General features: G+C 43.6%; 1 protein-coding gene across 1 annotated transcript in view; it reads left to right on the forward strand.

Moving 5' to 3' along the window:
- The window catches only part of LOC133082900 (anosmin-1), a 186,880-nt gene that overhangs the window by 153,032 nt on the left and 20,285 nt on the right, over positions 1 to 13,563 (forward strand). The window contains exons 7-8 of the mRNA XM_061179570.1: positions 5,894 to 6,099; positions 9,078 to 9,222. Of these exons, the coding sequence (XP_061035553.1) occupies positions 5,894 to 6,099; positions 9,078 to 9,222 (351 nt within the window). The remainder of the gene's footprint in view (positions 1 to 5,893; positions 6,100 to 9,077; positions 9,223 to 13,563) is intronic.

A 13,563-nucleotide genomic window follows, 5' to 3' on the forward strand; every position in this document is an offset into this window, starting at 1 on the left:
CACGCACACATTACAGAGCGCTAGGGAAACGACAGCGGACTCCACTGCGGTCACAGAGCTCCCTGTCGCTCCACGGGGACCCGTGACTTTCTACGCAGCTGCTCTGTGCGCCGTTTCCACTGGCCAACACTGTGCTGAGCGTACGTCCTGAAACGACTTAATAGCTGGGAATTCGCCTGCCGTGCAGCTTCTGCAGCTTCCCTAAGTTGTTGTGTGTCTAGATACTGCAGGGGGGTTTCTTTCTTCCTTCCTTCCTTCCTTCCTTCCTTCTTTCCTCCCTCCCTCCCACCCTCCCTTCTTTCTTTTCTTTCTTTCTTTCTTTTCTTTCTTTCCTTTCTTCTTTTTTTCTTGTCTTTCTTTTCTTTTTTTATTTCTTTTTTTCTTTTTTTTGTTAATGAGGGAAGTAAAATTATTCCAACTGCTGTGTCTGGAAAGAAAAAGCTGCTTACACATCAGAACTAACCTACTAATTAGCTGGAGAATGTGTGACTGGTTATATCATTGCTTTAAAAATCTAACTGCCCTTGATCACTGCCCCACACCTAAGAGGCAGTCCTCTGATGCATTTCAAATGGGAAGTCTGTTCCCTGGACATCCTTTGAGGAAATCAAATAAGTAATAAAATTAACATTCATGCTCTTAAAGCATATCTTGTTCCTCTCTCTGTGTCTATGTACGTATACGTATACATATTCGTTCATGACTGTGTATTTATAAAGGTCTCTTTTTTTACTGAAGTGGAGTTGATTTACAAGATTGTGTTAGTTTCAGGGGTGCAGCAAAGTGATTCAGTTACAAGTATGTGTATTTTCAGACTACTTTCTACCGTAGGTCATTACAAGATGTTGAGTTTAGCTGCCTGTGCTGCACAGTAGGTCCTGCTGCTAATCTGTTTTATGTATAGTGGTGTGTATCTGCTGGTCCCAAACTCCTGATTTATCCCTCCCCGCCTTTCCCCTTTGGTACCCGTGAGTTTGTTTTCTGTCTGTGAGTCTGTCTCTGTTTTGTCGATGGACTCATTTGTGCCACATTTCCGATTCCACGTGTAAGTGGTATCATATGATGCTTGCCTTCCCCTGTCTGACTTACTTCACTGAGTGTGACCGTCTAAAGGTCTCTCTCTTTACTGCCATTTGCACCCCACTCTGCTGTTGTGCTAACACGCGTGGCTGGGTCTCCGTGTTTAATCAACAGGATCGTCTGGACACGTGGAGGCGCCTGCCTCACAATAAGTGATGGGCTTTCTTCTGGGATGGCAGGAAGGGCTCCTTTCCCATGAGAGTTCACATCAGTGTGATAATAGGCCTGCCTTTCTCCAGGGGTGACAAGTGATTTCATTGGGCACTTTACCCATCGTAGGGCGTAAAGCTGTTCCACCGTGCCTGTTACTTTGTCACAAAAGGTTCAGAGATGAAACCGTAAATCTATCTGCTGAAACCCAAAGGTTCCATCTTCCTTTGCCAAAAGCACTACATATGATCGTTAATAAAAGGAACTATTTTTCTCCAAGGCTGAAGTTGGTTATTCCTGCTAAACATTGACTATATCTTGCCCTGGAAATCACGCAAACTGTAAAAGGAGCTAATACCGGCTTCCTATTACATTTATCTTTGAAAGTGTACTTGCTTTCTGCTTTGTGAGTTGTGTTTCTGCAGGTAATTCGGAAGGTTGCAAAGAGGGAGTGGATGAAGCAGAAAGAGAAGTGAGATGGGGGAGAAATGCTCTCATTTAAGCTTCAGAGGGAGGGGTCAGGGGAACTCTGGTCTTGTGATGTGCCTCTGACCTTCTCCCCCTACACTCTTGAACTAGTGAATTAAATGCTCTGATCCTCAGTTTCCTCATCTGCAAAATGGGAACAAAATGCCAACATTAAAAAAACAAAGTACAACCATATGCATATAAAATTGGAAATAAGCTGTGCTTATGTCCAGTTCCTAGAGACTAAATGGTGTCATTGCTTTGGAAAGACTCTAGCTCAGGGGTTGACAGTCCATGGCCTGTGGTGCATATTTGGCCTGCCGCCTGTTTCTGCAGATAGCGTTTCACTAGCACAGAGCCGTGCTCATTTGTTTCCATATTCTCTGCAGCTCCTTTCAAGCTACAGCAGCAGAGTGGATTAGTTGCAACAGAGACTGTCTGGTCTGCAAAGCCTTGATATTCACCGTCTGCCCCTTTACAGAAAAAGGCTTTCAATCCCTGTGCTAGACTATAATGGGCGCTTTCCCCAGCAAAGGGCTTCACATGTTGACAGTGGCCCATCGTTATGATGATGATGATGATGATGATGACGACGACACATAACAGATGTAGAGATGTGGCCTCAAACCCCTCTTTGTCCCCTTACTGTCATTCTCACGCCTGGCTCTGCCACCAGTTATGTGAATGACCTCGGGCAGGTCACTTTACCTATACAACCCTTAAGATCCTTACCAGTTTTTTTTTAAAAAAAAGGTCATATAGTTAAATTATAAAATCCCTTAGGGCTTTATCATAATGTGGAGTTGCTATATACATATAATTTTTCCCGCAAGCTTCCAACTGCATTTCAATGTTTTAATAGAATTAAAACATTATGTAAACTGAAAGAAAAGATTTTGTATATTTCAACAAAGTGAATATACTTGATTTCACACCGTAGGGAACCATTTCACAAGGCAGTGAATGACAGCAATCTGGGAATTTGTTGGGACTGAATGAAATCCTTCAGATTAGACAAACAGGACAGACTCATCTGAAGTCTTCAGTGACTAGACAGATAAATGAGTAGCTCGTTTACAGAGGATAATTGGGGCGATAAACAGATAACCTCTGCTATTCCCCTTTGGCTTCAAAATTTTTAAAAGTGGTTATTTTGGGGGAGAAAGCGATTGGGGGTGTCTCATGTTGGTAATGGGAGTACGCCACCTTGGTATTGTGAGTACTCAAATGGGCCTTACTTTTAAGAAAATGTGAAGCAAATCTTACTAATTCATTTATTTGAAAGCACTACTTCCTAATGCCATTGTCATAAATTATGTTGTTTCATATTTTATCATGTTTCATAAACTAGATGATGTTATTCTGAATTATGATCACATCTAAGATATGAGAAATTTTTCCAGGGCAGTAAGAAATGATATCATGAATGAAGTAGATTAAGGAAATGATGAAATACCAAATACTAGTTGACTTCCTTAAACCTGGAATTTCTTTAGAAAAGGAGATGATTCTGAGCTTTTCCTGTGAACCTAGATGCTCTGGAAAATTCACATAACTGTATTTTCAGCATATAGACATCCAGGTGCATCACTGAAAACATGAATGGCTGTAATTATCTTTACACATTGTAATTTTCCTCTTGCTTTGAAGTGATGATGAGCTTGCCAACCAGCTTTCTGTAAGAAAGGTCTGCAGCAACCTGCTGTAGGTTAAGGATTGAATCGTCCCGCAGAGGTTGATCTTAAGGGTCTTGGAGAATAGCAAAGCAGGAGAAAATCATGGTGAAATTCTGCTGGTGTGTGGAGGAAAGCACATGTCACTGTTTTGAATAGGGTGACATCTGGTCGACCTGCAGTAGGTAAAGACTCTCGGGGCGGGGGGCGGGTAGGGAGGGAGGTGTTGAGGCTAAACCGGTGGAAAAGCTTCAGTAGCTCCTGGTTTTCATCTCCACGTAATCAGATGGGAACCAGTGTGGCCAGGGCAGCAGGATCAGGTGGGGACAGGAAAGGAGGTTTGGGAGGTTGTGTGTGGTAAGAATGCACAGGACTTTGGGGAGGCTGCTAGCACGTTGACTCTAAGTGAGACTGGAGGCCATCGAGAGCTTCCAAGCTGAGGAGCCTCAGCTTGTGTCGTAAAGAATCACCAGCTGCCGTACTGAGAAAGGCTCGGAGGCCTTTGCAGTAATCAGGGAGAAAAGACAAAGGCTTGGCACACAGTGTTATTCGGGTGGAAACAGTAAGATTCCAGATAGATTTCTGAAGGTATTGCTAGCTCAAAGAATGAAAGCAGAAGAAGTATACGACCTGGAGGTTTGGGGCGGGAGCAGCAGGAAAGAGGCATTTGTGTTTCCTGAGACGGGGTGTGTGTGGTGGGGAGCAGGGGCTGGGGGGACGGGGACTTTGGTCTTGGGCACATTACTTTCAAGCGGCCTCTGAGACCTCCAAGTGTAGTTGATGCAAAGACCCCTTAGTACTTGAATCCAAGTTCAGGGGCAAAGTCTGTGTTGAAGCCATACCTTTGAGAGTTATCCGCACAAAGACTTTTTAAAGCTGTGACTGGTGAGATCTCTAGAGATTGGGTATAGATGCCAAGAGGCCCCCGAGTTCAGAGGCTGGATGCTCCCCCGCTTAGCAACGGTGGGATGGGGAGGTCAGGAGGGGGAGGCTGAGGAGGGACCAGGGACCAGAGGGACAGCCAGTGGGGAGTGGAGGCAAGCGGAGACCATGATGGAAGGTGAAAGCAGTGAGGTGTGTGGCGCCTCCGTGGGGATGACCAGAGTGGGGCTCCCAGGGGCTCTGCGGAAGCAGCAGAGCAAGGAAGGCCGTGCTTCCTGAGCCCGTGATAACAGGACCCAGCACTTCCCTCCTCGCGGGAGCCAAGGGCTGTTTACACCTTTGCTTGGCCGCCACCAGGTGCAGGACCGTTCAGCTTCTGACCTGTGGATCATCTACTTCAGAGTAACGTGTGTGCTTTACATGAAAGTGTGTATTTTACATAAAACATAAATATATATTTCACGTGAATACATCGATGGGCCACACCTGCACTCACTGAATCAGCGTACCTCAGTGTAAGTCTTGGGCGCTCCCAGAGGGTTCCTCAGGGTGACTGTTTGAGAACCACCTTGGTCAAGCATGTCATGTAATGTGCTTTGGATGAGCCATTAGCCTAGGAAAGCAACTACAAAGCTTTTAAAAATTACACAGCCCACCACACCTCCAGAACTTATCTATCTTACAGAAAAGCAACAGATTTTAAAAAAATAATTCATGTTTCCATCATCCTCGAAACACAAACCATCCCAAGAGTAAAAACATGGGTATTTTTCCCCAGACTTCTTCATTTATATGGAGTTAGATATAGCTTCTTTGCCCCTCTGATGCAGATGGTATTATAATTAGAATTATTGACAGCATTTTCCTGGGCGGGCATCTTAAAACAAAACCATCTGTAAATCATTTGTGGTGAGCGGCATCTATACTTGCTCAATTTGTGGCAAAAAATGAAGGAAAGACCCTCAGCTTTACATGTACTTAGTCATCTTCATATATATATTTCAAATGGAGGTTTGTAGAGAAATCATTCCAGAACCTAATCTCTCTCTTGACAGCTGAGACGGTTTTGGTTTATGTGACAAACTAGAAATGGTGAAATTATAAAAATGTTACCCGTCTGTCATCCACTTTGTAATGTGGATAAAAAAAAAAAAAAAAAGGTTTGTTTTTGCTGATGTTTTCATGTCACTCTTAACTTTTGATTCAAGGATCTAAAGCTCCAGGACCACTCGGATGAAAACAGTTACTCGAATGAGCTGGTCCTAGATTTCTGTCTTTTCTTTTCAGAATTTTCAAAGGCATTTCAACTTTGCTGACCTATTTAATGCCAACCAACCTAAATGGAATTTGACCGTGTTTTACAGAACTTTATCAATTTCGGTACAATGAAAATTTGGCTGGGTTGTAGTGGTATGGAAATGCCTAGATTACAGATATGGCCCAAACACATTGATCTTACGGTTCTATAGGCTGTATTTCAATTTGAGGCTTAAGAAGGGGATCTTCCTTAGTGCTTGTCTTCAGCTATTCTCCATATCAAGGGCAGTCTTCCTGCATCGATCCTGTAGTCATTACACGTACAGAGACGATGCTTTTGTGGTCACATCCTGGGCCCTTGTGTCTTTCTCCTGGGATTTCAGATCCATCGGCACCACCGGCCCCAGCCAACCTCCGGCTTGCAAACTCCACCATCCACGGTGACGGAAGCGTGGCTGTGACGATCGTTTGGGATCTCCCCGAGGAACCAGACGTCCCAGTGCATCACTACAAAGTGTTCTGGAGCTGGACGGTCAGCGGCAAGTCACTGGTGCCAACGAAGAAGAAGAGGAGGAAGACCACGGGTGGGGTGAGTGAGAACTGGGGGAGGAGGCCCATCTCCTCGCAGCGGTGTTTAGACTCGGGCACCTGGTCTGAGAGTGGCCTCAGCTGAGCCACAGAGAGGGACGGGTGAGGGGCAGGTTCCCATCCCTCCCCTGTGACCGAGGAAGCTCAGAAAACAGAGGGCCGTGCCAGCCGTTTAGCTGTGCACGTTTTAGGTGACAACAGCTGAATTTAGTCTGTTGACTTACTCACATCCACATGGCTGGCACCACTCCGGAAATCAGAGGAACAAAAATGTCTCCATCTTACCTGTCTAGCCATTGAAAACGAGACAATTCAAAATGTCCTTGACATTTAGGTCTCCTTTTTTCTGAAGCGATCCTTGTAAACTGAAGAGTAAATGTTCATGGCTTTTCTGTTGTGTATTGTGAGGTGCTCCCATCTATAGTCTAACCAGTGCGACAGCAAACAGTTTAGAAAATGCATGTTTGACAATATACTTTTCTTATTGATTAAAAGAACTTGGAATGGCTTATTTTCCACATGCCGAGAAATAAAATCTTCACTGAACCGTTTTATGCAATGAGATCTCTATAACACTGAACATTTTGCATCATATGAAATGCTCAAGGCATAAAAATGAGTGTTCAGTGTCCTTTTAGTACACATTCCTTTATCTTGTTGTTATAAAACTTAACACCTTTCCCCCTAATTCATAAGGTTGAATTCCGTAAATAAATAAATGTTTGAAAGTGCTTTAGAAGGACAGCAAGACTTTTTTTTTTTTTTTTTTTTTTTTTTGCACTGAAGATTCCAATATCTGTGCCATTGAGAATTATAAAACATGTCTCCACAGGTCCGTATCACTGATATTTAGCTGTGATACTGTTTTGGCTTTATTTTCAAGAAACTTTCTGACAGTTCCAGCTTTTATTTTGTAGGACTTTGCAACAAGTGACCATTGGTAATGTGTGCTTATCTCACAGAAAGTGCTGAAAGAGATAAAGCTGTGAAATCTCAGGGATGGAAAGCAAAAAGTGATGTGATGAAATGCTGACAGCCCCCTGCCCCTGACATGCCCTTAATAACCAAACAGCATCAAGGATTAGTAGGGAAGTTTGCAATTTATTTCCAGTATATGTCAATTAGATAAATAAAAAATGAACTGCGAATTTAATTATAATTGTTAACAGGCCCAGAGTAGCCTTAATCATAGGTCGCTATCTTATGAGTGACGTGTTTTTTGGATCCACAAGAGGCAGGCTGTAGGTCATGTGACTCATTAAAGTTCTCAATATTAAAATTTGACCAATTGAGAATTAGGATCAGAAATTGGAAACATATAGAAGAACATGAGAAATTGTGAAATTTTCTTCTTGGGGATCAATGTCTTTTCATTTCCTAAGAGTCCATCCTAATATCCATGATAACTGAGAGGAGTGGGGATTTTCAAGGAAATGCTCTTTCAAAAGTGAATTTTATTTTACTTGTTTGAAGATAATAGTTTAGGAAGAGTGATATAGAACATAACAAGAAACCCTAACTAAAAAAAAATTGGGAATTGGTAGTTCATAGACATACGGTAGGTAAAGGAAGAAAGGGCACGAAAATGCACGGTTAATACCAGAGTGGGTGTGGCTGAGAGGTGGCCCAGCCTCACCTGGGAACAGGGACCACGGTCCAGAGCCTGCCTCTCAGCCTCCACTTCTGGAAGTGCAGTCCTTCCAGCCGTCCAGTGCCGACCTGCTGGAAGGTGGCTGAGTTCCGATGACTGATCCCTCAGAAGCCTGAATCATGTAAGGGTGCCATCTGTTAATTTACAGGGGGCGTTGTACTCACGGCTCTGAAACGCCCATGGAAATCATGTTCTCTCCCTGAAAAGAGATCTCACGTGACCCAAAATGATGTGGAGAAGTCCGACAGGTCATTGTGGTATTTAAAAAAGGGACCGGCTTATGTGATTCAGTACTTGACAATTTCAGATGACGATACCTTCACGTAGCACGATGCGCGCATACAACTGGCCTACTCTCTGCGGGAAAGCACGTGCTACTTATTGACTGCCTGATGTCTGGTGTTGCATTAGTGATGGACACATTTTTCCCTTCATAGATGTTAATACCACCAATTAGACCATTTAGGGCCATGTGATATCACATGTACTATATTTTGATGGATGTTTGAATTCTAAGACAACAACCTTATTTCTCTTAATTCCGAGTACTTGTAAGGGACTTTATTATTATATCTGCAAGCCATAAAAAAGTGCTTTAAGCATTTTGTCAGGTTGATTTTTCTTACAACTTTTGGTGGAAATTTACTCATAGAAGATTTAGGATAAAATCAGAGAAATACAGGGAATGCCAATTCATAATCTTGCCAGGTGTGTGCTAACACGAGCCTTTACGGCTCTCTTCTCTCTGTAAGGTGGTATCTAGTAAGGAGTGAGGGGACGGGCAGATAGAAGGCGAGCCCGAGAGAGGCCGCCACGGGTCTCCGCAGGTGCTGCTTCCCCAGGCTCGCGGGGTACCGTGGGATCTGCCTTTCATCCCGGCACTGGGCCTGGTCAGACAAGGAAGGTGTGACAAGCTTGTTGAATTTAGGAAAGGCAAGGCTGGCCACGCATTGTTAGACGCAGGGATTGCCCATAATTGTCTTCTACCACCTGGGAAACAATAGGATCCAAACGAGCAGGTCCATTTGAAATGATGCTTTCAAAACAGTTCTATTATTCATTTTCTTGCTACTGGAAAGCATCCAATAATGGGATTAGGAATACAGTTTCAAAAACAAAGTGTTTGTGCTTCTGCATGACATTTATTTTGATCCACGGTAAAAGTGGATTTTCAGATGCTAAAGATGTAGAACGATTTGTGATCTTAGACAGTCCGGGCAGACATCAGAGGGGAGCTGGTGTGCTTCAGGAGGGCACAGCTGCTGTGCAGGGAAGCGGAGAGGTGGCGAGGCTTGTAACAGCGTCTGTGTGTGTCCCTCCACCTGCAGTCTCAGAATTCTGTGACCCTGGAGCCACTGCAGCCCAACTGCGTCTACACGGTGGAGCTGCAGGCTGTCACCTACTGGGGCCAGACGCGCCTCAAGAGCGCCAAGGCCTCCCTCCACTTCACGTCCACACATGCCGTCCACAACAGTAAGTGCTCCGACTTCCTTCTCACTTGCAGCCTTACCTGGAGAACCTTCACACCAGTATGCATGGAGATATGTCCTTTGAACTAGGATGTATACAAATTTCACCTCTGAGTTTTTCTTAGGATTTTTATCCATTTTATGTGCAATATTTTGGCGTCGTAATGGAAATTTAAGAAGAAAGGGTGTTTCATTCGAACAAATGTTTATACTTACATGATTTGGGGTCCTTATGCATATGCGTACTTATTTTTTTTTTTAATTATTATTTATTTTATTTATTTATTTATTTATTTATTTTTGGCTGTGTTGGGTCTTTGTTTCCGTGTGAGGGCTTTCTCTAGTTGCGGCAAGCGGGGGCCACTCTTCATCGCGGTGTGCAGGCCTCTCACCGTCGCGGCCTCTCTTGTTGCGGAAGACAGGCTCCAGACGCGCAGGCTCAGTAGTTGTGGCTCACGGGCCTAGTCGCTCCACGGCATGTGGGATCTTCCCAGACCAGGGCTCGAACCCGTGTCCCCTGCATTAGCAGGCAGATTCTCATCCACTGCACCACCAGGGAAGCCTGCGTACTTGTTTTTAAGGAGGATCCGTACAGTTAAACTGTTAGAAACTGTTGCTTCCCTCCTAAAAATGAGACATGCCTTTTTTTTTTTTTTTACTGGTTTTACACAGTGGTCACAATTACTGCAAAAGGCTACCTAATTCTCCACTGGGGGCAGTGACTAAATCATTCCCATTCCCGTTTCCTTGTTGCCAGTGGTTCTAAACTAGTCTGTTTGCTGTGAACTGAGCAAAGCAAGAGGAGAGTCTTATGAGACACTCATCTCTGAGCTAGAAGATGCGTGACGTGGTGTTTCTGGCTTTGCTCAGAGGTGGGGACTGCTGAGGGGAGCTGAGGGGAAGCTCCTGGCCAGGGATCTGGGGACGGGCAGATAGAAGGCGAGCCCGAGAGAGGCCGCCAGGGGTCTCCGCGGGTGCTGCTTCCCCAGGCTCGCAGGGTCCCGTGGGATCTGCCTTTCATCCCGGCACTGGGCCTGGTCAGACACGGAAGGTGTGACAAGCTTGTTGAATTTAGGAAAGGCAAGGCTGGCCACGCATTGTTAGACGCAGGGATTGCCCATAATTATCTTCTACCACCTGGGAAACGATAGGATCCAAACGAGCAGGTCCATTTGAAATGATGCTTTCAAAATAGTTCTAGAAACAGAGCTTCCTGCCTATTTGAGAAATAGTCCTTTTGGAGATTAAATGGATTTGAAAAGTCTACTATTTCTATGTGTAAGTTTGCATACAGTACAACTTTTACATAAAAATTCTCATGGAAACATTTCTATGTGTTTAGTAACTTCACTGATTTTTTTATCAATATTTTTTATTGAAGCAGAGTTGATTTACAGTGTTAATTTCTGCTGTACAGCAAAGTGACTCAGTTATACACACACACATACACACACATATATATATATTCTTTTCCATTATGGTTTATCCCAGCAGATTGAATATAGTGCCCTGTGCTCTACAGTAGGACCTTTTTGTTTATCCATTCTATATATGATAGTTTGCATCTGCTAACCCCAAACTCCCACTCCATCCCTCCCCCAACGCCCTCCCCCTTGGCAACCACAACTGTGTTCTCTATGTCTGTGATTCTGTTTCTGTTTCATAGATAGGTTCATCTGTGTCATATTTTAGATTCCACATGTGATATCATATGGTATTTGTTTTTCTCTTTCTGACTGACTTCACTTAGTATGATAATCTCTAGTTGCATCCATGTTGCTGCAAATGACATTATTTCATTCTTTTTGATGGCTGAGTAGCATTCCATTGTATATATGTACCACATCTTCTTGATTCATTCATCTGTCGATGGGCATTTAGGTTGTTTCCATGTCTTGGCTACTGTGACTGTGCTGCTATGAACACAGGGGTGCATGTATCTTTTTTGGATCTTTAAAGTTTTTATTTTATATTGGAGTATAGTTGATTAACAATATTGTGTTAGTTTCAGGTGTACAGCAAAGTGATTTAGTTATATATATGCCTGTCTCTATTCTTTTTCAAATTCTTTTCCCATTTAGGTTATTACAGACTACTGAGCAGAGTTCCCTGCACTACACAGTAGGTCCTTGTTGGTTAAAACCACCATTACACAATTCAGTTTTAACAGCATTAATTTGTGTGCCTGATTTCAGCTTGACTGTTCTTAGGGAGGTCCAATCTTACAATTTGTAAACAGGACCAATATGCCTGTTATATGATTATGAATCAATTTCAAGAGTTATTTTAGAGTCAGATTTAGTAATATCTATGATAACACTTAAGGAGTACGTGGCATGTTAAAGGCAAGATATTATACATTAGAGACAGCTTTCAGCTGAGAGGAAGAATGAGGCATAAGTCAATACTAGTGTTGTAGGTGTCATGAAACACGGCCAGAAAATCTTTATATGCACTGGACAATATACCACACTTTATATGCACTGGACAATATACCACACTTTATATGCACTGGACAATATACCACACTTTATATGCACTGGACAATATACCACACGTGTAGGGTCTCAGTAGCTTAGTTGCTTGAAGTCATTTTTTCTTTAGCCTGGCTGCACATTATGGTCAACTAGAGAGTTGTTTGTAAAAATGCTAGTGGTAGGGCACCGTGCCCAGAGATTATAATTCAATGGTGGCAGGAGGTGGGAGGGTTGGGGGAAGATGCCTCTCAATTTCTTTTTTGAATTCTACTGAAGTATAGTTGGTTTACAATATTGTGTTTAACTTCTGGTGTACAGCAAAGTGACTCAGTTATACATATATATTCTTTTTCATGTTCTTTTCCATTATGGTTTATCACAGGATATTGAATATAGTTCCCTGTGCTATACGGTAGGACCTTGTTGTTTATCCATCCTGTATATGATAGTTTGCATCTGCTAACCCCAAACTCCCAATCCACCCCTCCCCCACCTCTGCTCCCCCTTGGCAACCACAAGTCTGTTCTCTATGTCTGTGAGTCTGTTTTTGTTTCGTAGATAGGTTCATGTGAGTCATATTTTAGATTCTACATATAGGTGGTATCACTTGGTATTTACCTTTCTCTTTCTGACTTACTTCACTTAGTATGATAATCTCTAGGTCCATCCATGTTGCTGCAAGTAGCATTATTTCATTCCTTTTTATGGCTGAGTAGTATTCCACTGTATATATGCACCACATCTTCTTTATCCATTCATCTGTTGATGGACATTTAGGTTGCTTCCATGCCTTGGCTATTGTAAATAGGGCTGCTATGAATATAGGGGTGCAGGTATCTTTTTGAATTACAGTTCTGTCTGGATATATGCCCAGGAGTGGGATTGCTGGATAACATGGCAACTCTATTTTTAGTTTTCCGAGGAACCTCCATACTGTTTTCCATAGTGGCTGCGACTTACATTCACACCATTCATTGATTTCTTTAATGCAGTCTTCCATTCATTCATCAAACTGTGTCTAATGATGGGAATAATTACTACCTTATACCATTGTACACTGTATTATAGTATAAAGATATGTACACTGTAGGATATATATACTGTATAGACTGTACGTTATATAGTATATGTGTACCATGTATTTTTATGTGTATGTGTGTTCATGTATATACACACATGCGTACATATACATGTGCAAACACACTCATACACACACATTACTGCAGCCCTAGACACATTTCGATCTCCGCCTTCAAAGCGCCTACTGTTGAATTTGGGAGATAAACATGTCAACATGATTACACAAAGACCAGTCCGTTGCACACAGAGCTGCAGGAAAGCATGGCGCAGACGGACAGACGTGGCGGTGGGGACCCAGAGCGCAGCGCTCCTCCTGGGTCCTGAAGAATGGGTGCTCCGTGGGACACAGGGCACAGGGTGTCACCCCACACAAGCGCAGAGTTGGAAGAGAGCATCGTTTGTGCAGAGCGTCAGCTTGGGGGTGGGGAACGGAGGGGGGGCAGTTCCCTCCCTGGGAGACCTCAGTGACTCCCGTGGGTGTCAGGACCATCCACGTGCGAAGGCCACCCTGTGTCTCCCACCTGATGCTCCCTGAAGGCAGAGGTGTGTGTTCGGCTGCCTGCTGAGCACCTCCACTGGGATGGCTCACAGGCACTTCGCATGTGACGTCCCCAAAACCAAGCTCTCCGCTTCCCTCTCACACCTGTTCCTCTCCCAGGCTCTCCTGCCCACAAAGTTCCCACCGTTCCCCCTTTTGCTCAAGCCATCCATAGAGGTCATTCGTCATGCTTTGCTCTTCTTTCTCTTCAGAAATCCAGTTCATTAGAAAGTCCTTTTGACTCTAATTT

This window comes from Eubalaena glacialis, chromosome Y (assembly GCF_028564815.1).
Source record: "Eubalaena glacialis isolate mEubGla1 chromosome Y, mEubGla1.1.hap2.+ XY, whole genome shotgun sequence".
Classification (NCBI taxonomy): domain Eukaryota; kingdom Metazoa; phylum Chordata; class Mammalia; order Artiodactyla; family Balaenidae; genus Eubalaena; species Eubalaena glacialis.